Source organism: Varroa destructor, unplaced genomic scaffold, assembly GCF_002443255.2.
Source record: "Varroa destructor unplaced genomic scaffold, Vdes_3.0 BEIS01000001.1, whole genome shotgun sequence".
Lineage (NCBI taxonomy): Eukaryota > Metazoa > Arthropoda > Arachnida > Mesostigmata > Varroidae > Varroa > Varroa destructor.
Window position 1 is genome coordinate 72919533 of NW_019211454.1, and position 24110 is coordinate 72943642.

A 24110-nucleotide genomic window follows, 5' to 3' on the forward strand; every position below is an offset into this window, starting at 1 on the left:
AGATGAAAGATAATACGATATAATACGTCAAATATTATTCCGTCACGTACATATATTCCTGTCTACTTCACAGTATAGTTTCAATCATAGAAAACGTGGGCATTTGTCAAGCTAAGTCTACGACGAGGTCCCTAGCTAGTTCAGTTTCCAGCAGCAGACACTCACAACAAGATTGATTTAATTATCCATTACGATGAAAAAAAAAAGCAGAAAAAGTTCAAATCGTTTTGTGGATTTCCCTAGGCCTGAACATTTTTGGACCGGCAGGCTGCTCTCTTAAGCCTTAGGCTACAGGCTAAAAGGGGAAAGTGTTTGAAGGTGCGCACCACTTTGAGCTGAACGTTTTCCACTGTCTCGCTGTATATAACAGCCGAAAACTGAGAACAACTAGATCAATCGATAGACAACCAGTTGGCGTTAAAAATCAGTTTTGGCCGATGATAACTTCGCAAATTAATGAAAATCAACATTTCAGTAGTTTTCAAGGATACCATATATTACTAATCATATTTAGCACCTACAATGGGCACTGACCCTTCATTATTAAGCTCGCTCATTTACTATCAGGTCGGTATATTGAATTAATCGACCACCAAATACGTATTTGAACTACTTTCAATTAAAACATATCAGCTTAATGGCGGATAGCTACATTGCTTATGAGTATTATTATTACGCCTTCTATTAAATCCATCAATGATTCGAGTTCGCGAACTCCTTCCAATTTCTAGTCCTTCGTGTTAAACAACTTCACAGAATGCTGCGTGCGACGAAAGGTCCAGTTGTTCATTGACGACCGCGACACATGTCAATGAAAGGGAGGCTACATCCCAGTATAAAGAGAAAACACGTGTGAGGTTAGAGTGGCTTCGTTCTGTATTGACAAACAGTAAAAAGCAACAACACCTGAAAGTCATCACCTACTGAGGTCGTTCGACCGCAACTTGTGGTCGAACAACTGGTGCGATGACAATTATTGCAGTAATAATAACTTCAGTGTATACTACACATGCGCATCACGGTACTGTGATAGTGCTGCCACCAGCTGTATTGACGCATCATTCTCGATAGATTTCTATTTTATTCTGCATTTTCATGACCAAAACACAGCTAAAACATAGGGTTACAAGGGCTCACACGCTAGTCCAGTCCCCCCCTTCTTAGACCACGCTATTCGGCCACGAACCTTGAATGCTGCTGCTTAAATGGTAGCCGAGACAAGCAAATGGCCGGACGGCTGTCATTTCGCTGGTAGGTAAAAGTACCAGAAGTGGTCATACCGTCAATAGAAATTAACAACAACCGGATGGATGAAAACAGACAATGCAGAGTACTATTACAGGTCCGTACGCAGAGATACGCGCACACATGAACACATCGAGCCTATTACTACGGTAGTACTACAGTTTCTATCAATGCTGTTACTGGTATGATTCGTATGACTGAAGCCGTAACTGCCAACAAGAGTCAGTGACATCAACTTGATTGCCATGACCAACAACAACAACAACAATACGTCTTCTGGTAACAACAGCAGCAGCTACAACAGGGTTTGATTGATCCGTGGTAGCAGTTGTCCCAAAAGTGACAAAAACAGAAGTAACGACGAGTTTCGGTAACATAATGGCGACCGCGAAAATCGAAGGAATTGATGAAAGCAATGCGTTGCCAAGTGCTGCAATTTCAATCATTGTCATCAACAATTCCATCAGACAAAATAACATTAGCAGACGACCATACTAATCGGCGATATTTTGATTTTTAATGTGTAGACTTGAATCATCACCAGACCAAATCTAGTAATCAACATAAGTATGTCTAGTGCATGTTAAGCTGGCGTCATTTGTAAGAACCATAATGCTTTCACTATCTAGCGGGTAGCTACCTTCAGTATATACACAACCCCCACCAAACCTAAGCCCATTCCTCAGTGGCACAGCCTTTCAAACTGCCATTTCCCGTCTTTCAAGCTTGCAAAAGACAATTAAATATGAGGTTACACAATTATTCTCGTGTGTTTTTCAAGAGGCAAATTTAACGCGGTAACCCCCTGTTTCCAGAAGCTGCAGTGTTTGTTTTATTGACATTCTATCCTCCCGCCAATCTGCGCGTGTGCTATGTATAAACGACGAGAAAAAATATAAGGACATACCTACTATAAAACATCGTTTTGATTAAATCGTTACTATGTAAACCTAGATTTACTAATTACCACGATGGTGCGGCAAAAATCACTGGCGAATTTTCCTCGATAAAAGAAAGCCATAGGCGAAAATGCATTGGAAACCCTGTTCTATCGAGTAGCTGCGGCTTACAGGCGGTAGCATCGAATAAGGAAACCCCCGGGCAAAGCATCTCCGGCTATTGTCGACGAGCGTCTTGTCAACAGTGAAAAACGACACACGGGATATTCATACAGCAGGAAAAAACACAGGACAATTGCAATAACACTCAATAGGCGCCATAGCAACGACCAGAAGAGTTCGACTCGATGTTGTCCAACATGTCGATACTGAAATCATGTTCGATTTGAAATTAGTGATATCTTAAGTTGAATGCCTTTCATTGATCTACACTCTTAACTCTGCGGACAGCGTATGCGGCACCACAGCAAGCTGACCGGCAACAAGCTCGTTATGTTACAGCTAAAAATCGACTTAGGCTAGTATTGCCTACATGCAGTGCAGATAAATCTCATCTGATGTTACTTAAAAATAACCTCATTAGTATAGACGATGTGTATGGGTTATGGAAAAGTGTTCTGTATTGCCATTCAGACGAGTCACCCCAGCACGAGACTAGCTGAATCTACGCCTGACTTCACGTCCGGACCACTTCATACGTCCCTGAATGCAGTGGGCAAACACCAATGTATGACAACGCTGGAAGTGTAGCAATAAATTACCTATTATAAACGCACCTGAGTCTGATAGTTGCAATGTATAGGCATTATTTTCGACCTTTTTCCTTGGGCACTTTGACAGCATTCAGGTTAAACTATACTCTTTACAGTAGATTGATAAACTACCGTGGTTAAGCATATACCATACAATGGCGTTACTGTTATCTGGTACGTGGACAATCAGTAATTCCCAATGACGACACTGTATTCTTATCTGGCCATAACAAGCTTTGGCGAGTGGCAGGATTATTTCTGGATATTAAATACACTCAACAATGCAATATCTTTCTCCTAGCATAGAAGCAAGCCAACCCTTAACTGATTTTCTCGATACTTCTGATTGTCAGATTGTCACCTGCTCTGAAGCTGCTCCTGACAAACTTGAACGAAGCACCGTGTCGAATGCTATGGGGGGCATTTATTGACCCGTTGCTGAATCGGACGGAAGGGGTGTTAATAGTTGAACTTACTTTTACGGCTTTTTATTTCGGTGTTCGTTTGTCATAGTCGGCATAGAAGTGAGCAAGTTAACTGGAGCCTCGCAGATGGTGTGACGACATGCAATGACTTCAATAAAAAAAATAATCATCGATAACATAAATCGAGCTTAAAATCTGTTTCAATAAAGATATGACTATATTAGCTGAGAGTTAAAATAGATCTTGAAAGATCTGGCCTTCCAGGCTTTTAGCAGACGCGCAGCTTGCAGTCGATTCGAAAGGCTCGTTCTTGAAACGAGTGTTTTACTGTTGATTTGACTGCTAAACTGCTTCAAAAAGGGGTGCGTATCCAGGGCCAAGGCGTGCAGATTGTTAACGAGTGGGTTGAAAATACCTATTAAAGCAAAAAATCACAAGTTCCAACAAGGAAAACTTCAAACTACCGCATCGCACTGCTACGATGCATAAAGTAGTTTCAAACGGGGCTAATTATGATATATATGACCACCGGCGATCGTTGTTTAATAATCTAATGTGGGGCTGCGACGAAATGATGAGACGATAATGAGCAATATTTAGCTATCCGGCAATGGTGCTTACTGTTATTACGGCTATTGCGATTAGGGTTGCTAATTATTATCTTTCATAGTAAACCTGATTCACCCGACAGTGTCTCGCTCTCTTTAAACACCCCCTCAGCTCCCGCGGCGATGTATCGACGCCCTAAATAAAGCACTTCATCTTCCAAAATTCTCACTGGCACCATTTACCTTAAAGATGGCCAGATCAATACAAATCCTTTCCGAATACATCTTTTTCACCTTCAATCACTGGCCGGTTGCTGACTAGTACTTCACAATCGTACGGGCAACGCCTCGAGGCGAAGGCGGGCCTACATAGTTACGATGCGAAATTGAATCTTACAAACTGAAAAACTACATACATACATACATACATACATACATACATACATACATCAGTGTCTATACAGACTCATACAGTTTTCGATTAACGCCACGCACTGCAATATGAAATTACCTACGAGAAACAATGAGCTAATTGATTGAGCAGATATAGGAGGAAAAAGGTAAGTGGGTGCATCGAGCAGAAATGCAAGAGACCGCAAATTTCAAATATATCAATGCTATATTGATCTAAAGTGATAATGATCGGAAGATAATTGATTTTTTGCATCTACTGATTTGAATCGGGGCAATAATTAGTGAAGCAGACTGGCGGAAATGCGTCGAAAGACTAAGCTCGCTGAGATACAGTGAGGTTCAGCCACCTCGCCACGCCCTGTTCAGAAAAGACATCAGCCATACTGCATCACACTACAGCAGTGACGACGATGAGAAGCTATAAACGTTTATGTACGATATGTGCTTCACTGCAAGCATGCAAGTACATCGTGCGTATAATTGAATTAGGCTCAATGATAAAAATGGCGCATTTCTGGTCATGATGAGCAAAAGCGATAAAAGTTCATGACCGGACCAATCGGCAATGCTCTCGCATTAGCACCGAATTACATGGAAACTGACTGATGTTATTAGAAAGAATCAAAAATCGCTAACAATGTATTTAATAGGATTTTCGAGCCGATGTGACCGTGTAGACACAGCCAAGAAGGCGTAGGCAAAAGTTAGCCAACGATCAGTTTAGGCTTAATCACACGGTCGAACAGCTACTGTGTTTTTATGTACATCACATATGAATGAATAAAAGCTGACTTCAATAAAGTAAACAAAAATAAATACGCTCGATAAAAAGAGACGACGACATAGAGGTTTTCTAATTAATACATTGCAGCTTTTGCCCGAGCATCTACAGAAAAGATCGATGGACTAAGGGCGATCAGGTTTCGCCTAAAAAACTTAACGAAGATAAACGCCGTTCATAGAGATATCTGTAAAATTCTATATATCCATGTACGTCTAAGAATACAAACGTAGTTTCTGTTAGGTGTCGCGATGAGGGAATAGAAACTCTATCATACTTTCACCTTAACCTGAAGCAACTTGAAGTTTCAATGTGAACTTGACCTCCTTCTACTATCACCGACGTCATGGTTACCGCCCTCGAAACGCTAAATTAAAATTACTGCGTACGTGTGTTAGGGTAATTGCGGGATCCTTTCACATGATAAGCAATTGATCTTAGCGTAACAGCTGCAATATACGAGAAACGATTGCCTAACCGGCCAAATTATCTGATCAAGATACGCATGATCTTCCATGAATTTTCGCCTTCTTTCCTATATGTTCTGCTGCTAATAGTTAACCACTACCGATAGAGTCATTCGGTCCCCAATGCTCCATAGGACAACGACTGATCGTTCGCTTCAAGACGCTATAAATACCAGAAAATTCTACTCAGTCTTCTATCTCTTCCATAGCAAGATGCGTTCGACATCAGAACTTTACTGCACGCGTATAACTTACATGTCCGCTATGAACATATCTCTATTATGTCGATGTATATTTATCTAACATGTCCGCGCACTATTAAAATTATCTCGCCAAAGACACAGTCTACGTTAATACAGAAGGTTCTTGTTATTACTATTAGTACTGCTATTAATTTGGGCATCAGCCTTGACGCAATGCAGCGCGGTAGTATTCATTGTTTGGCATGAATACATCTTTTGGTATATCTAGCTTTTTCTTTGGTCATACCGTATGCGTTTTTATGTATACGTCTAGTAGCTGAGTGGTAACTAGTAATAGTTCCATGATCTTCCCCGATCAGTGGGTTTTAATTGTTTTTTGGCCGATGTACAACAACCATTGTTCTCGAAGAGGGTCCACCATGTCAGAGACGATATTTCTCGATCATTGCAGTGTCCTCGTATCTTTGCTGTGCCCCAGAGAAAATCTGTTATGTAGCATGTTTCTGTTCCGATGAGATGTTTCATCGTCTTATGGCTTTCATGGCTCTAAATAGGGTATTCCCGGCACATATTAATTACCTGTTGTTATTAATGTTGGCCTTCAAGATATCGTGCACTGTGCTTCATGAAAATAAATCAAAGCCCAACAAACAGATTAGAAAAGCACACAGTGGAATCTTATCATTGTTTTGAATGGATTATACACACGCGGGGAACTAAACCCATCTACTTGATTCTATATACATGGTAATATAAGTAAGAGATATCGAAAAAAATGTTGTATTTTTATTCAGCTGCTTAGTTGATATGAGATAACAGTTCGAGTTGACTCACGACGAATATGGCTATTGTAAACCGAGGTATCAAAGTTTCCCACAATAACCTCACTCAATAAGAATCTGAAGTAACTTTTCCACTGAACGGTTATTATTATTGAATGGTAGAAGGGACGTCAATTGTACTTCTCAGCTTAACTGATTACGAGGATCCAATAGCAGCAAGAATCATCTATCCTGGATGACAAATTTGCGATTGTAGTACGCTTCCGAAGTACGAATACATTATATGAAATTTTTATTCATCCTTTGGGTATTTACGAAGCCCCTCGCTAACCGCTCGGCACATTGTACAGTTCTTCGTAAGTACAGGCTACAACTTTTCTAATATCGATTTAACTTTCTTCCCTTGACTGATCGGCAACAATATTATTAAATCTTCATCTTCAGAACATGATCAATTAGTGAAGTAGTAATTATGAATATGACCAACTGCAAACTGGCCAAACGTTATGACCGCTAGCAGTATTTATGCAGTATAATGGTCATTACTTCGTCTAGCGACTATTCAGTTTGGCCAAACTGGGCTGACCCAACCCAATACATAATAATTAATATTTCTAGCCAATAACGGTATATGCATCAGTTAGATGTCAAGACGTCTATAAAATACATTCTGTGATTTGTCTTTTAAGAGACTGACGGTAGCTCATGATCAGTGTACACCCTATCGTTTGATAGTACACAATATAAAGTGTTTACAATATTTTACCGCAGGAAGTTGCACGTCTCATTTGTTGATCACACTCTTTCGATTGGTGATGATGTACGGTCGCGTTCAGCGGTGGGCGAAATCGAGGTAATCTCGTTTTGGTGGTTTCACCGGCCAACGAAGAAGTCATACTGTCCTCGGAGTTCGCTTCGCAACAGCTACGTAACGGACGCATTCTCGGAAACCAACGTACTCTTTTGCTCCCAGCAAACACTTAGCCCCCGTTCAAAAATTAGATACCAACACAGTCACTATCTGAATGTCAGGCTCTGCTGCACGGAACGACTTAGTCGATCAAACGAAGCGTCTCGAAAACCATGTAGATACGCACAATACTTGTTAGAGGAGTAAGCACATCGAAATGAAGTCGCCCTAAGGGAAATAGTTGAGGAGATTCACTCATGTCCGAATGACAGATCGCAGCACAACAATTAACGTGACAAACTTTAGAAAATAAGTAGCGTAGCAAACGGCACCGGAGCGTCGTGAACTTACTTCTAGAAAAAGAAAAAACTGAAAGGCTTTGCATTGACAGGAGCACCCGTTGTAGTCCTGCGTACAACTGGTGCCGTTGATGATGGCCGCAGTTGTGGTGTATGCGCGCGTCCCAGGGATGCGTACCATCGTCCAGCCAGTCACAGGGTCCGTGCGCGCATTGTCCATTCGGTAGCGCAGTGAAGTGAGCTGAAATCGTTCAGCTACATGATGATCATCGCGACGGGATTTGTGGGCCGCTGCCGTTGCAGTTGCTAAGACAATTACCGTAGAATCGGACGTCGAGTGAAAGCCGTTTGTTAGAGCTCGACTCAATTTCGTGACGTTGATTCGCCGTCCGTTGGTGCTACTGCTGCCGATATTGCCATCACCGTGGCTACTTCTTAGTGGTCCGTGTTGCTTTTCGGTGCCTGGCAACAATGATAAAAGCAATGAGCAAAGATAGACCAAACGCCAAACACGTTACGCTGTTGAAAAAGTAACGTTCAGCGATTGTACTTTTCATAGACGAAACAGGTATGCTTTCTCGGTGAACGGTATAACCTTTGCTGCAGTCGCGTTCAATCGTACACACGGTCACAAACACATGAAAATAATTATACGGACACGTTCTAGCAACGCTCCGACACACGTACACATGCTCGCGGATACAAATGTATACACGGATCAGAATACCTTTATGGATTATTTAGCCATCATACAAATAGAGACGAGACAGACAGACATACAATTTCAACTATAGCAACGTCGGAAGTAGCAACAAGAAAAGAGTACAAGACATGCGGCTCTTCGTTGCTCAATTTTCTTCCAAAGGGACGAAACGATCAAAGAGAGAGGGAATTCCCGTTCACGCACTCCTACGGCGACGCAGGATACGAAACGCAAAGCTCACGACTCGCATGACCAAACGTAACATCTACTGTATTATTACTCTACATATTGCAGAAATGTATCGGACTGTTCCAATTTACTACGGTAGTATTGTCTATAAAGATATAGTTTGTCCTATCTAAAGTATCCAGCGTAAGTAAATAAGGCGAGCACAGGGCCCTAGGAACAGCTGTAAAAAATAATTTACAGCTGTTCCCTGGACACACGTAAAACATTAACAAAGCTAATGTAACCGATTTATACTCATCTGGTCAATGAAAACCCAAACATTTACTTTTAGCCTACCGTATAGATTCGTAGGGATTGTTAGTTTGATCTTCACTAACATATTCACAGATCAGCGACAAACATTATTTTCAAACGTTCTACTGGAATGGAAGCATCGATCGTTTCAGCTCTCTAAAATAACCTTTACGCTTCATAAAGATAACTAGCAATCCACGTACACGTTTGTTTCGATAAGTCGGCCGTCCTACAAAACCCATTTTTCATCCTCCTAGTTCAATTTAGAACAGTTGTGCCTTCCGAGTAACATTGTTAGAAGCTAGTTTGATGGTTATGGTCCAAGTCTATGACAGAGCCATAAATCAGCATAAATAATACCCGAGCAGTCGCACGTCGCTCGCTTGGTCAGATACTTCGTAAAACTGATAGACTGCACGTTTTATTCGAGCCAAAGCTTCGAGGCTTTCTGTCAATACGATTTGCTGGTTACCATGGAATTCCCACGGAGCCAATAACCGCGACGTCCTTTGCCACTTTGGTCGAGAGCAATTTTTTTGCTACGGCAAGCGATTTTGTCTACACATCGTGTCATCTTCAATCGCAGCAGGAAAATAGACAGCCTGAGAGTTGCCTTTGTTTGTTTTATACAACTTGTCGCCGATAATGAACGTTATCAGCTATGACGAGATGGCGTTTAATTGCGCAGTTTACCCTTCAATTACCACCGCATCGACCTAGAAACCCGTTGCGGGACGATCTATGAACGGTGGACGACTGCCCCTGTCCATCGAAGTGGACTAAAATGCTGATAGCGGACACACTTACCTCGGATAGGTATCCGAGAAAAGTCATCGACTACTATCAGCGTTCAGTGCTTGTCTCAACTCAAGCAGCTGCCGCAGGGGCAATGCAGATGCTGGCAATCATCGCTCGCTTATGCTTTTATCATTTAGCAGTGGGTCGTAGTCCCGTATACCCTAACAACACCCGGCGGCCTAGAAACGTTAACGTCGAGAAAAAGACTTCACTCTCCCTCAGTCAACGTGCGAATGGCTTGGCCCCCACCACAGGCACTGTAGATGGCGGTTGTTGGTGGAAGCGATGGAGCGCTAGTAACAATACGAGCTCTTTTTCATTTGGTCCCCTCTTAAGACACTAATACGTGTACTGTGACGCTCACAGTAGAAGATGTCATCTAAAGTGTGAGCATGGTCACCCCTTACAGACAAGCAGGATTGCCAAGCGGAGGGGCTTAATCGATGACGATAACGGCTTTTTATAAGCACTTGACTTCGAAGCGCTAAGTCAAATAAAACTTGGACTTCAGACCTGTGTCCAGTTTCTCATTTGTGGCTTTTTGTTCTTCTTTCTGAGGCAATAAAGAATAACAAAGACCAAGAATAGGGGCGAAGCTGGAAATGGTGCGATCTTTTTTCGCTCTGCTTTTGACTTTTTCTCTAGGGTGGTGGGGGAGGCAAGCTGAGGTGACATTTCAAAATGGAGGTTGGCGATGATCCTGACCAATGGAATATCGACCAACTTCCACCCCACCTTCCTCTTAAGCAGAGCGCGACACTGAAATTGGGCCTATGATGAGAAATGGGCAGGGCTCACCCAGTCGAAATGTCTTCGACCACGGAACGATTTTGCGTAGGTCGCGCATTGTGTTCATGTGTATGACATTCTGTTTGACTCGCTTGAAGTAGGTGAAGACACTCCTTTCACGGATTGCTAGCAGCTTCATTTCGCTAACATTTTCGCTGAATGTCTCACATGGTCTAGGCATGAACAACGTGTGGTTGTCCTTTACGTGCCAGACACTCGCCTGCTAATCAATGAATGACCATGACTACAATTCTGTCTGTATAAATCGCCACTCGAATAATGATCTACCGCTAATCATCGGCCAATCAGCTTCGAACTGCAGCCAGCGTTGGCTACAGAAATTGTGATACTCATTCTTTTGCACTGACGTCCTAGCAAAAGCTCAACAGCGCTTTTTCCATATTCATTGTTATCGTTTCTTCCTATATAATGCAGATGGTTTGCCAGCGAATCCAATCATATTGTATGGAAAGTAGACATGCTGCCCGTAGCAACACAATTTCTCCTGCAAAGATCTTTTTTTCTGCAACGAAACGATGTTTTATTTAAGGGTCTTCACAGGAATTAGACATTAATCCCAAGACGAAGTCGAGGACGTTTCTATAAAATGGATAATAGACAGAAAATAAAGAAGTGGTTTCAAAGCGTGACGATGTGCTAGTGTATATCGATCGAAACCCCGTTTTAAACCATATCGATATGACACGCTATCTTCACCTTTTTTCAATGATACTTTCTAACTCTATCAGACTAAGAGAAAATCCATTCGATACCAGCTGACCGCGTCTACGTAACGATGCGACGCTACTAATAAATATATATATATATAGATTTCTCTATCTTCCTTATAACGATAGTAGCATATGACAGACATATATTATTGCAATGTTTTATTCTGAACGCAACTATCACTAAGGGATATGGTTCGATCGGAACAAAGCTCCTATATTGACGTTGTTGGTGATGGTGAAGTTCGGCCATTTTCCGATGAAGACGCCGATTGGAGACGATAAATTTCTTGTGCATTCTCCTATGCGAAAGTAGGGCTAAAAGTTAGAAATTTCATACTGTTTTAATTAAAATTAAAATAAATTATAACAAATTTGATAGTATAGTATAAGCGTCGATCTTGAGTCAGCTTTTCTCGTTTTAATCCCGAACGATATGTCTATAGCGTTGACTCACAGTTAATGCTATCGTTGAACACAGTCTATTGCTATATTGATCTGCGGTTATCATTGTTACTGCTAATGGTTGCGGTCGCTCCGCCATTGAGGCACAAAGACGACGCCAGGCGAAGTGATCACGAATGTTGCATTAGCGCGGTTCTTTTCGTTCGTACACTTTGCTCCATTCTCCACCTGCTGAAGGAACCACCTACGCCGGAAGTACAATCAACGGCAAACTGCGCGTGGAACTCTTACCATTATACCTGAACTTTGGTTCAGTGCGCGCTCATCTATAGAAGCTGGTTATGTCAGCTTATTTAGTTCATTGGCAATGGTGTACGTCCCTTGCTTGAAGACCCTTCTTTTGAGCGGTCCGTCAAGCTATTCCCAATTCTTAAACATAACATTCGTCGCAAGCCACGTGGTTCCCTAAATTTTCGAAAGACATCATACAATAGCAGCGATAATAGGCGGATCCTTTCGACTATAAAAATGGTAGGAAAAAATTGCCCAGTGCACCAGATGTCAATATGTATCTGCTAAGAACTGCTAAATGCTGACTACCAGCAGTATCATTGGTCTGCGCGCAAGAGTAGCCATTATTATATATTCGTTCTACTCCATCTGGTGTGCGCTTATCAATGAGGCTTAATCGAATATCACAATAGTTACACATATAGGTTGTATTGATGGGCTAGACTAAACAGGGTGTGAAGTTTTCATTTCGAGCAGCTATCAGCGACCTTTGACGATCTGGGAAAATCTAAATTGTAGCACGAATCGAAAATTGAGGTAAGCGGTTATCACGAAGTAGTACGTTACTAAAATGCACGCTGCGTGTCGAGCCGATTCCGTTCGAACATGTACAATTGCGTACCTGTGAATATGATTAAAGATCGTTCTCATCATTCGCTGTTGATTACTCAGATGAATCAAGCAATGGCTTCAGGACGTGCTCGCAAGGCTGATCGATAGTTTATTCTGCAGGGGCCGTTAGCACCAGCGGTTCAGAGATAGGCATGCATATATATGCAGACGCAGACAGAGTAGGCAGCGCGTCGGACCTCGATCTGTATTGTTCCGTGAGTCGGTTCTGTCGTTTGCAGATGGAACTTAAGGCGATCTTCGTCCGGAAAAATTATTCCGACCAGGAATTCAGAATTACATCGTCGGGAAACTGGCACCCTTGTTTTCAGTGGGTAGTATTATTATAAAGACTATCTTTGTATATATAGGTGGACGCGCGTATTATTGGCTCGTCGTTGAAACGAAATAAAAGGTAATTTTGATGTTCACATAAGTGTAACAAAGCTCCTCGTGTCACTGATCTACTAGCTATGAGTAAGGATCCCAAGCTGGGAAGTTATTTTACTGGCACATACAAAAAGTTACTGACAAACCTGTTTCAAGTAGAACGTTCCCTAAACGAAATAGAAGCCACCCAGCTGATCTGATTCTTCGCTATATTTTTGAAATAGCGATTAAACCATGCGCAGTAGACTCGCTTCCACTTCTTCAAGGGTTGCACGCATTATACAAGAAGAAATATAAACATGACGAGACGTTAACAAGCATAGTAGTGTTATGTTGTAACCTACTCGAGAGTCTCTTTGCGGAACAATTGCTGACAAATTCTGTCTAGTCTAAGAATGGCCAAAATATAGCAACAGTCGCAAGAGCGAAACTTCTCGTAGAGAGAACTTCATCTCATTCTGACTCACTGTATCGCCCATAACGTACGGGTGGGTGCGCTTGTACAAGTTGTGTAACGTTACGCAATAACGTTACGGAACTTTGGCTCTCTTCTGTTTGCCGCTAGTTACCGCCTTGAATCTGGTTTCATGCAGAACTAGTTGCCACAAAGATGGGAGTCTAAACGCTCCGCCGCACAGATGATCTTTCTGATTACTGATGTGTCTGAAGCGAGTGAGTGCATATAGATAATTTTTGTTAGTATTTCAATGCCAGAATTCGAATCAGATACGTCCATATTGTTTACATTATTAAATGATTATTACTACTCGTATATAATAAAACAACGCCTCGTATTCGGCCAACATTTGGTTTGGACGGCAGTTACCACATAAAGCGTAAGGGAATTTCAAGTTAATACTAAGTAAACGGAATATTGAGCAGACCTCAAAATTAAATAGACAGAAAAGCTGAATATGACACACAAGTAGCTGAACGCAGATGGATAAGTCAATTTTAGGCCTCTCTGCAGTCGTATATTATAACGACTACTCTATCCTAAGACTTTACCACGGAGATCTTGAATCTACCTTCGTATGCGCCTTATTTTGAAATAAATCAGATGTAATCGTTTCTGTTGTGACGAGCAGCCTTATCGAAAAGGAACCGGCTTAGCATTGTATGGGTCATGTTGTATTGGGCCTTCCCTATGCGATGGCTCAGCTGTGTGATTGATTATCAAAGTTAACCTCAAGTCGAAGTCAGCCCTACGATAAACAGTGACCAATTGCTATTACCTATAACGTCATAACGTTTGATAGTTTGATTTTTGGCCTCTAATGTTTGCAATGTACACACTTTTACCTTGTTACTTCTCTTACTTCTAGTTTATGTTTTACTATAAGCCCCAATTTAGATTCAAAAAACTTCGATCAATTGTAGAGTCAACCTTGAGAAATAACTTGACAAGCCTTATGGTTCAATAAACCGTTCGGAAGATTTTCTCAGAGTTGTGACTAGTCTCTTCAGCTACCACAAATATATGAATCTCTCGTAATTACTGTAAAAAATTGATTTAAGTAAACAGGCAAATTTGAAATTTTCAGGTAACAGACCGCCTCGTTGCTCAAAAACGAAGGCTTTTGGGTTTTGTCCTTTTTCATTTTTTCTTTCTCACAACGATTTTCAAATTATTATTATTATTATACTGCATTTTTGTTTTTTAGTAAGCTTCGGTAGGTGTTACATCCTGTAGTTACGCGACTGATCGTTTCAACTGTCGATCAGTCTTGCAGTTATTCCGAATCAGTCGCTGACCTGCGATTCTTCAGTATTTCTACATGTACTTTGCCACCAAGAAAATCTGGTTTATTAATTCTAAACACGATGCTAAAAAACACAGATAATTAATTACAATGCGTCCGTATTGGTTTTCAAACACGTGTCCACTAATAACTGATTAATGAGTCCTTCTTAAATCCTTCGATTCTAAAGGATGAAAAATTTTTCCTTTCTAAATGCAATGTTCTATAATTTACTTGACAAACTGGTAAACTTTTTGAAAATTGAAAACGGTTCATATTGTTTTACAGAATTGGTAGAAGGCGTAAACTGCCGTCATAGTGATACATATTTAGCTACTGTAATAGTTAGCTTTTCAGAATAAATAATTACTTAACCAAGATAAATGCCCGAGCAGAATTACTACTGTTTCGACTACAGCGTTATCGACCCTTGGGGCAAACGTACTTGTATTGGACACTTGTCTACAGATCTTCATGTTTCCGAAACATCAACAATAGTAGATCTGCTTACCCCGACTAGCACGTCCGAGAAATCGGATGCACACTTCCAGATCTTGTAATTCCTACATAATATTTCCTCCATTTGTATCTATGCTGCTAATGAACCAGCAACAAACTGCCTTATTGGTCGCGACTCACTTAAAAAACAGAAAATCACAATGATATTGCAGTAGATGTGATTTCGTTGTTGTTATCATTAGAAGGTAGGAAATATCAAGGAAGAGGACAGTCTCTGTCAGCTTTGTGCCTTTACCCCCGTAAATATGTGTGTCTAAGTGGTTTGTCTGTTTATCTGTCGCTTGGTCTCTGTATGCGAGATCGCGATAATACGCTCGTGAATTCTACCTGCCGGTGTCGCGGCAGGAGCGCACGGCGTACGCTGCACCCGCTGCGCCAGCGGATGATATTGGGGTATGTGTTGCAACCGAAACACAGTTGCCATTTTCTGATTCCACTTTTGGAACTTTTAGGTTTCAAATTGACAAACAGTGACGGTGGCAGCCAGCGGCAAAACAGCAGGTACGTAAGTCCCAGCAGTAGCAATTGTTTTGGTCGTGTCGGAAAAACACGCCTGTTCTTAGCTAAGCTTTGATATTGATTGGGGCTGGGCGTATATAATTAAGTGATAATGACACTATAGGCTTACGGTCTTCGATAATGGAAACGTAACTTTAAAACTTCCATAAATTGAGACAGCAAATCGAGTTAGAATGCTTATTGTGTTTTGTCACCCATTTAGCCCAGAATATACGTTCGATAGACGATGAGGCAAATATTGCCAAGTAAAAAAAAAGGTCCATTTAGGCCGTCCGCATTCTATCGCAAGAGAACATCGAACAACTTTCAGCTATCACAGACTGGCCGTGGCATTGATTTTCGATCATCGCTATGTGAGATGTTATTGGACAGTAGCCCAGAATACTATTAGCTTCATCAGAACACATTTGAATGGGTAGTTTACTTTTGAAGTATGTTCATACGTTACTGATGTCTTCGGTAACGTACCTCCGTAACTGATATTAGACCGACTTGTACCCTTTGCCTGTTTTCGGAAATCCTCATTGATTCCATACTATTGCATACGGTTTGGCCCGTGTCACCATACAAGTAACACTACCACAACGAAGCAATTATCTCTATGGGACATGCTGAACGATTTGTTATCCTTCGCAATTGAACTTTGTCGAATTCTGATTAGCTCGCAGTGGTAAAAATAGAGATTATTCAAAGCTGTGGCAAACGCTGCGCTGATGCTCAATGACGATTGACCTATGTCGTTCATCTGCTTTGCCCTCTATCGCTACTGCGAGAAGCGTGCGCATAAATTGCATTTTTTTTTGACTGGTCCAAAAAAGCTTAAAAATGAGAAAAATTGTCCTAAAGTGTGTAACGAAACAAACAAACAAACAAACAAACGTCATTGAACACAAACGCTCCAAAGCACCCTCACAAAGGCAATTCACTAATAAACCAGTCTTTTAGATATACTCTTTCGGGCAGTTCAGTAAAATCATCAAACGACCTATGCTGTAGGTTTATGCCGAAAATGTGCTTTGCATCCAGCCACGTAATTAGCAGGCACTATAGGGGTGGCAAGGAGCGGAGGCCGAGTGCACGACCTCGCAAGGATGAAGGATTATACTGTATACCTAGGTCTAGAGAAGTGTAGCGCTTATTCATCGATAACAATTTCCATAATAGATACTATGTAGTGACAATTATAATAATAGTCAACATTATTTCAAAAGCGACGAATAGGAATGCTGACAACATAAACAATCGAGATTGCTTGAGAACAGTGCGACAGGCAAAACGTCAGCCGATGAAGGAAAACCGAAATGGCTAAATTCGTGATAACACAAACGTATACTAATGCTATGGAATGATAGACTTCATCGACGGCTTCGACAGTGAACAAAGAAAGGAACAAACTTCGAGCTAAGCAGAAGCCGACAGAATCGGGGTGTTACCAAAGGAAGACGTGGTTTTGATCAAAAATAGGGGCAAAGCTGTTAACAATAGCTTCGATACGTTTTCTCTCCGTCTCTTTCGCCGCAAGTGGTGTACAGACGCACATCTTCATTAGAAAAACAGCATGCACTTAAACAGTGCCCGTACAAAGCTAAAATGTCGAGTAAATACTTGCCTAATGCTAAAATTAACTACATTACTCCGAATTGATAACGGCGAGGGGTCATACGGATACAGATTATGGGGTCATACGACCTCAATAAGCATATGAGATTTTATAACGAGTAAGTAAGTGCGTGGCTAGTACTTATTGTACAACAGAAACCTACAAATAATCCGACGTTTTGAAATTTTTGAACTACCAAATAAGATTTTCTGTATTTGAAAAGATAAAAGGCCTCTAGTCATTGTGTCTGATCATAACCTATATATATCGTCACGCTATCTTGAGTACGAATATCGCAGTGGTCATAATATGGAATATAGGCTGAATTCAGTTATGAGTGTATTGTACCCTTACATTATGCTATTGAAACACAAAAAAAAATCAAAATAATTTTTCCACTTACTTTTACATATTCAGATCATTTTCAGTATCAATTAGCTAGTTTCAACGTAGATCTAGCGGAGTCGAATGCATAATATATCTTCCAAATGATGAGAACAATAAATCCTCTATGATACGAAAAAAAAAAGAAGGATATGAAGAAAACGACTCAAGCAATTACTAGCTATTTGTTTATGTTATTAAATTACAATGCACAGATACGAATACTATATAGGGAACGATAGCTATAACATAATCTATAAATAGGCCTTCTTTCTCAAATACGCTAGCTTAGATATGCTTGATGTGAACAGATAGTTTTGCGGGTCAGGCGTAAGTTGAATTTTACGTTCGGTATTGTCATTGGGAACCAGACGGCTAGCGCCCCAGCTCGAAACAAAGTCTGTCTGGGCCCAGGTTCGAACATCAATACGCCATTACTAATACTGTATACCGATGACTAACACTACTTGATTAAAAATACGTGAGAGGTTCTACGGGTCCCGAGAAAGCTAAGTATAATGCAAAAAAAAATATATATATCTAAATTAGGCAATTTCCCCACATGATTTTTTTTCCCTTAAGCTTACGATCTTTATAGTTGGTTACGCAAAGATCTATTGTATTGATATAGTGGAAGCAGCAAGCCAAAAACCACATGAGAAAATGCGACGACGCTGTAGTGGAACGTTCTAATTATCGTACGTACGTTCCATTAGAAGCTGCACGTAGCTGTGCTAGCAATAAATTCTTCATGCAACCTGTGAAAAGATCCACAAGGTCCACAAATGACGTTCACTACGATTACCCGATGTTCAAAATGAAAAAAAAAAAACTTTTATAGACGTGTCTATCGTTGTAACTTTATCCAAATGATTGCTTTGTTTCATCTATCAGTTAGCAAGTTGCAACGGGATAAACTGGAAGAGTCAACTTTTTTCGGATCGAAAGATGAGGACGTCTAAACTTTGATCGTTATTTCTTCGCACGCCATCCAATAATGCGGCAGGCCGCCTTACATACGACGAGAGGCAACCCGCGTGCAGAGGACCCTGAATACCCAAGCAGTACAGTCCTTTACAACATGATGAGTTTTTGGGTCAACACATAACCATACGCCTCGTGTTTTAACTGAACGTTTATCTCGCTCCCGCTTTAACAGTAGTCAAGCAACAATAGCCTGTGGACGTCTAACGTGCAATTGCATGAGCGTATATTAACGGTTGACGTTCTGACCTATTCTTAGTCGCGAAATGACTCAATGGGTTACAGCACGTATCTGATTTTAAACTTAACTGGAAAGTTTCACAAGAAAATATATATACAGGGCATGTCGGAGGGAGGAAATGATTACCGATATCAGCCAGTGCTTACAATATCATGCTTACAATTGAGCCATTACTGCAACCTAATTGCGATCAGTTCGCTGAGTTAATTCTCTCCATTGACGGATATCAGTCGAAATAAAGGCAGTGCCAGGATGACAGATAGCACTGTTGACTCGTCAGGATATCTACTGCCGTCAGTATATATACATATGCTAACGACGGCAAAATGTCTATTAAACAGCTAAAACGTATGCTTAGACAAGTCGTATTGCCGTTTTATCTAATAGACACACACTGTAGTGATGCTCTGAACAGGAACACAGCGACAATTTGTGAAAGCTTTGGACGATGTACCGCTTGTTTTAAGTCTAGAAATAACGAAATTACGGGTAAATATTTCAGAATTATTCATTTAATTTCTATATAGGGTAGCAGTCCAACTATATCACTATGTGTAGGATGTTCGATCAATATTTACAGAATGGTCTTCCTTTATCTGCCGTCGGTCTGTCCAGGATAGTATACCTCTCCATTATTAAGATTCTGTACACCCTAAAAGTAGAACAACCGAAATGCACACTAGCATCGCAATGAAACCCGCGTTGTTCGATCGTCTATGAGGAAGTGTCTTTATATTATTATAAAGTTTTCGTATTGAAAAGCTTCGTTCGACTATCCTTTTACTGGTTCAGTTAATCGAATGGAAAAATGAAGTTCACAAAACGCAACGTCCACTAAACACGTTATTATGATGACGCGGTAAAGTGTCGCTTTTGGCATCACAGAAGGCACCAAATTATCTGTTCTCCCGTCGATATCAGCTAGTTTTTTGCAACATATTTGAACGGTCTCTAAGTAACCTAAATGAAGTCGACAGGCTCTTGTAGTGCAACGGCGTATTAAGCAAAAAACAAGGAGGTTCGAGCACCAAATCAGCCAGAAAACGTGTTGATTACATATACGTACATGGATGACTTATGGTAGTGAGGGGTTGCGCTCCTGTTCTGGGTTAGAAATTATCTTAGCGCGGATAAATCTAACACAGTGGATATTTTTTCTGTAGGCACAATCGTGACGCTAGTCGGATTCTTTCAGCCCCGGGGGGTCCAACAGCAGCGTCTCCCATGGTTCGTATCTCTGTGATTCTCCGGCTCTCTTTTGGGTTCGTTTCTGGATTCGGCAGTGCGAGACATTTTCAGTTATTCCCCCACCGTTCCTTAGTCGATATGATGAAAAAGTCAACGAATGTTCTCAAAACCCGTTGGTGACTGCTATAGCTGTTGTAATGACAGATACACGAAGTGAATAGTGTGTGTCTGCGTAGTGGGGAAAAGCGTAACGGATGAGTGAGCATCTTGAGCCAGAAATGCTGCCATGTGTAGTTACGTGGCTCTATATTTGTATCAAGTGAAAGCACAGAAACAAACGAAGGGGGCGTTGGACCTCCTATGCCTGATTGGGTATTGTGCTTAGCGAAGAGGGGAAACTGGTAGTGATTTCGAGAGGAGGAACCGTGCTGCTTCTATAGAAATGTAACGACTGCCCATCCATATAGTTGCTATTTGTATCGGGAACGATTAAAAATTGGATCCGGCAGCTTAGATGTCTGTTCTCTCCCAAAAAGATCGCTTTTAGAGTTCGAACAACGATTATTTCAGTTGAAGAATAGAGTCATAATAAGAATTGCAGCGACTTAGTCGCGTGAAACACATACAAGGGAAAACTTTGAGTATGCACTTCTGCCTATAGTTGTAATTGGTATCGTCCTGAATTCAAGTAATAAACTGTCTGCCATAGTAGATTATTCAGTGCAGGATTTTCGACTGTCAACAGATTCCCCTCAACTTTTCCGACTTCACAAGAGTTCGTAAACACACAACACACAATCAACACACAAAACAGATTAAGGCACGTATATGAAGTATGTATTGTATTAGGTATTCATAATTAGGTAAGTCTTTTTAGTGCCATTAAAAACGTATTCACGTAATATTTACTATAAGACGCTATCTATGCTATCAATCCCAGAGCGTTTATTTAAAACCACTACACCCCCCGAAAAACAAAAGATAACAGAATTTTTCGTTCATTTAGACTTCCTAGTGGGAAAAATAGCGCAAAAAATAGAACCTGACGCTTTAGGAAACCTTTATTCGGCGTTTTGTCGTATCGTTTCTGTTCTGTAAAAATGGTCGACTTGTCGTTCTTGCGAAGCACGTAGCTGCGAATATCGTATACCTGCTGATGCACGCCAACGCCTCTAGGCAGAGTGTTCACGTATTTGGTATTGTCAGTGACCTGTGATCTTGTATTGCTTATTGGTAAGTGCGAAAGCAAATATGTAACCTGGGTGTATTCGAGAGACACACAAAGATGATAAAAGTATCACACACTAAATAAGGATAGTAAATAAAAGTTCTGCCATCTCTACACCTCATCACTATGCAGCGCTATCGTCGCTCTATGACAGACCATCAATCAACCGCTTTTTGTTGTGTCTCAAAAGACGATGAAGAATAGAAATAGTAGAGGGATCTGATGTTTCTAAGATAAGAAACTATGGCAATAGGCCAAATGTGTTTCCTGGTGGACGCTGCGTTCCCTGTCACTGTGTTCGCTGGGGCAAGTTCTCTCCAAATGTAGATGAAAACCCATTTGGCTGAGTATCGAAAGTTAATGGTTTGACATTAGTTGCTATTTATTTTATATAACAAAAAAAAAAAAAGAACAAATCAAATATTTCTCTTTGTTCGATATGTCTATGGTGTTCGACCAACATCGGTCTTATCAATTAACAGTGATGAGGTAGCCAGTATTAATGATATTCTAGGGGGTGTAAAGGGAATTTGCACACGTGACCACCTATCACTGTATACAGTTAACGCATGTATCGCAAACCGCTTTCCCCTAATTTATGCATCGTCTGATCAATTTGACATCAATACCAATTCAGCGTCATTACATACACTTTGTTGTCAGTTTTTAAATCTACAGATACGGTCCTCTTTTGCACAAAAAAATTTCCAGCGTATCGCCAGCGATCGAGTAAAACCAAAAGAAGAACATTATAAAAAGGAACTTTGGAAATCGCGAAGTTACGCGACGTATTTAATGCTGTCACTCCGTAATACGTTCATGAAAATACGGAAAAAATAATAAATTTATGTCTATCATCGAATAATGGTGATATAAGGCAGCCTTATTGTTTAAGAACATCTCGCCAGTGGGATCAGCTGTCCGGGAAATGGCCACGACTTAACTAGTTAAGTAGATCTCATAAATTCGAGTGCTGGATCAGTAATCAAGCAGCATGTATAAATATAATAACTTTATAATACTTATTATAGCTCTAATTTACTAGGTGAAACAATATCTATAAATCAGCAGCACCGCACAGTTCTGAGAAAAGATAATTTCTATCTTAATTTAAAAAAAAACAATATGGTAGCATACCGGACAGCATATTTTTCAAGAGAACATTTTTTTCTGGTCAGGGTAGTCCTATAAATAATAGGAAATGAGCTTTTTTCAGAACATTTATGAAAAATCTTTCCCTATTTTTTCCGCAGGAAGGTCAGCAATACTTCGACGGCATACAGCAGCTTTCTTAAATATGCCGATAGAGTTAAGCATTTGCCTTTCTAAAATTCAATATATGTGAGCTTCATTCTATGCTTCATATGGCCATTGTGTGGCTTTTGAAAACAGGGAACAAATTCAATATCGTTTTCACGATCGTATTACTGCCATAATAGCCTCTGAAGAGATTGGCTTTGAACTCTAAATTGGTGCTAATGATCCGTTCCATCATCTATTTATCTGGAGACAAGAATGGCTTTCCTGTTCCATGCTGTGATCAGCAGCGAAAATAGCGAAAGATTTCCAACACCATTAAAGCTACTGGTTTTCATTTACTTTTTAGGCATTTTTCTTTTCTATATTTTTGCCCATTTTTTACTCGCTTTCAGCATATGCTGCTGTTAGGGTAACTTCGCGATTTCGACCAGCGACGGCTACGTCTGCCCAGCAAATAGATGAAGCGTATAGGATGTGGTTGAGCAAAAATCCCATAAATTTCCTTAACAACATCATTGCTCCTGTTTGGAGCGTTGTTATTGCTGGTCACCGTCGCTACGCCTCTGCACAGCACACGGGTTTTGAGACTCGGAGAGCCTAAGAACCACCAGCACAATTGAAAAGAGAAACGAGTCCAGAAGGGATGGAAAATAGAAGAAGAAGAATAATAGGAGTCCAATGATAAATAGCGACGAAGAAAGGAAAATAGGAACGCGACAGGCACCATGAATTCGACAAAATATATATATAGTTTTCCTCCTGTTATGCCGACGTGCCCTGTTAATCAAGCAGGAGCCGCCATAGCGGCCGTTAGTAATTGCATCTGTGCGGCAGAAAAAGAAAATCCCTAATTATTCACATAGAAAACGGCAGAGCGAGCCAGTGGACTATTCTGGGCAAGACGATTTAGGCAGGTCGAGTAGAAACGCTCAAAAATTGTAAGAAAGTTTTTCTAGAAAGAAAACTACACATCACCGATGGATACAAAGCCGGCTATCGTCTAGGCGCCGTCAAGTACAAAGCTAAGCATAGCTCAGTGTGGCACGCCTCTTGTCGATACGAGAAGATGAGATTGCACTAACGACTAGACCATTCTAATTGTTCGTTATCATACCATATATAAGTAAGCCACTCCCTTTGCATTTTGCCTTCGTAAGACAGTTTTACAAAAAAATGAACGCCATTGTCAGAGACAAAACAGTACAATCGCTTATATGGTTGATTAAGCACTTTACCGTACACTATATGGCTGTATGTAACGTATACACACGTATTTTTAAACTGTGTAACGGCAATCGACCGATGCTGGTACCGAAACCTTCGATAGAGAGCTGACTAAAATGGTTGGTCTACTAACCGTTATCGCTCGTTTACTGCCATTCAGAGACCATGTTCAACATAAAGTCAAATACACAACAGACCGTATGATACCGCTGAGAACTCATAGCTAATCGAATGAAAAACGTTAACCAAGGGTAGCGTCTTACCAGCAACAACTGTCATAGCTAGCTATAGATTGACTTA

The 24110-nt window shown here is 40.8% G+C and overlaps 1 protein-coding gene across 11 annotated transcripts in view; it reads right to left on the bottom strand.

Annotated features, from left to right (window-relative positions):
* Positions 1–24110, bottom strand: part of LOC111243941 (uncharacterized) — a 156012-nt gene that overhangs the window by 41541 nt on the left and 90361 nt on the right. The window contains exon 1 of one of the 11 annotated variants that reach the window (XM_086984103.1): positions 7283–7768. The exons of the other annotated variants lie outside the window; for them this stretch is intronic. Within the exon in view, the coding sequence (XP_086840229.1) occupies positions 7283–7457 (175 nt within the window). The 5' untranslated portion in view covers positions 7458–7768. Of the gene's footprint in view, positions 1–7282; positions 7769–24110 lie in introns of those variants that run through there. 11 annotated transcript variants of the gene reach the window in all.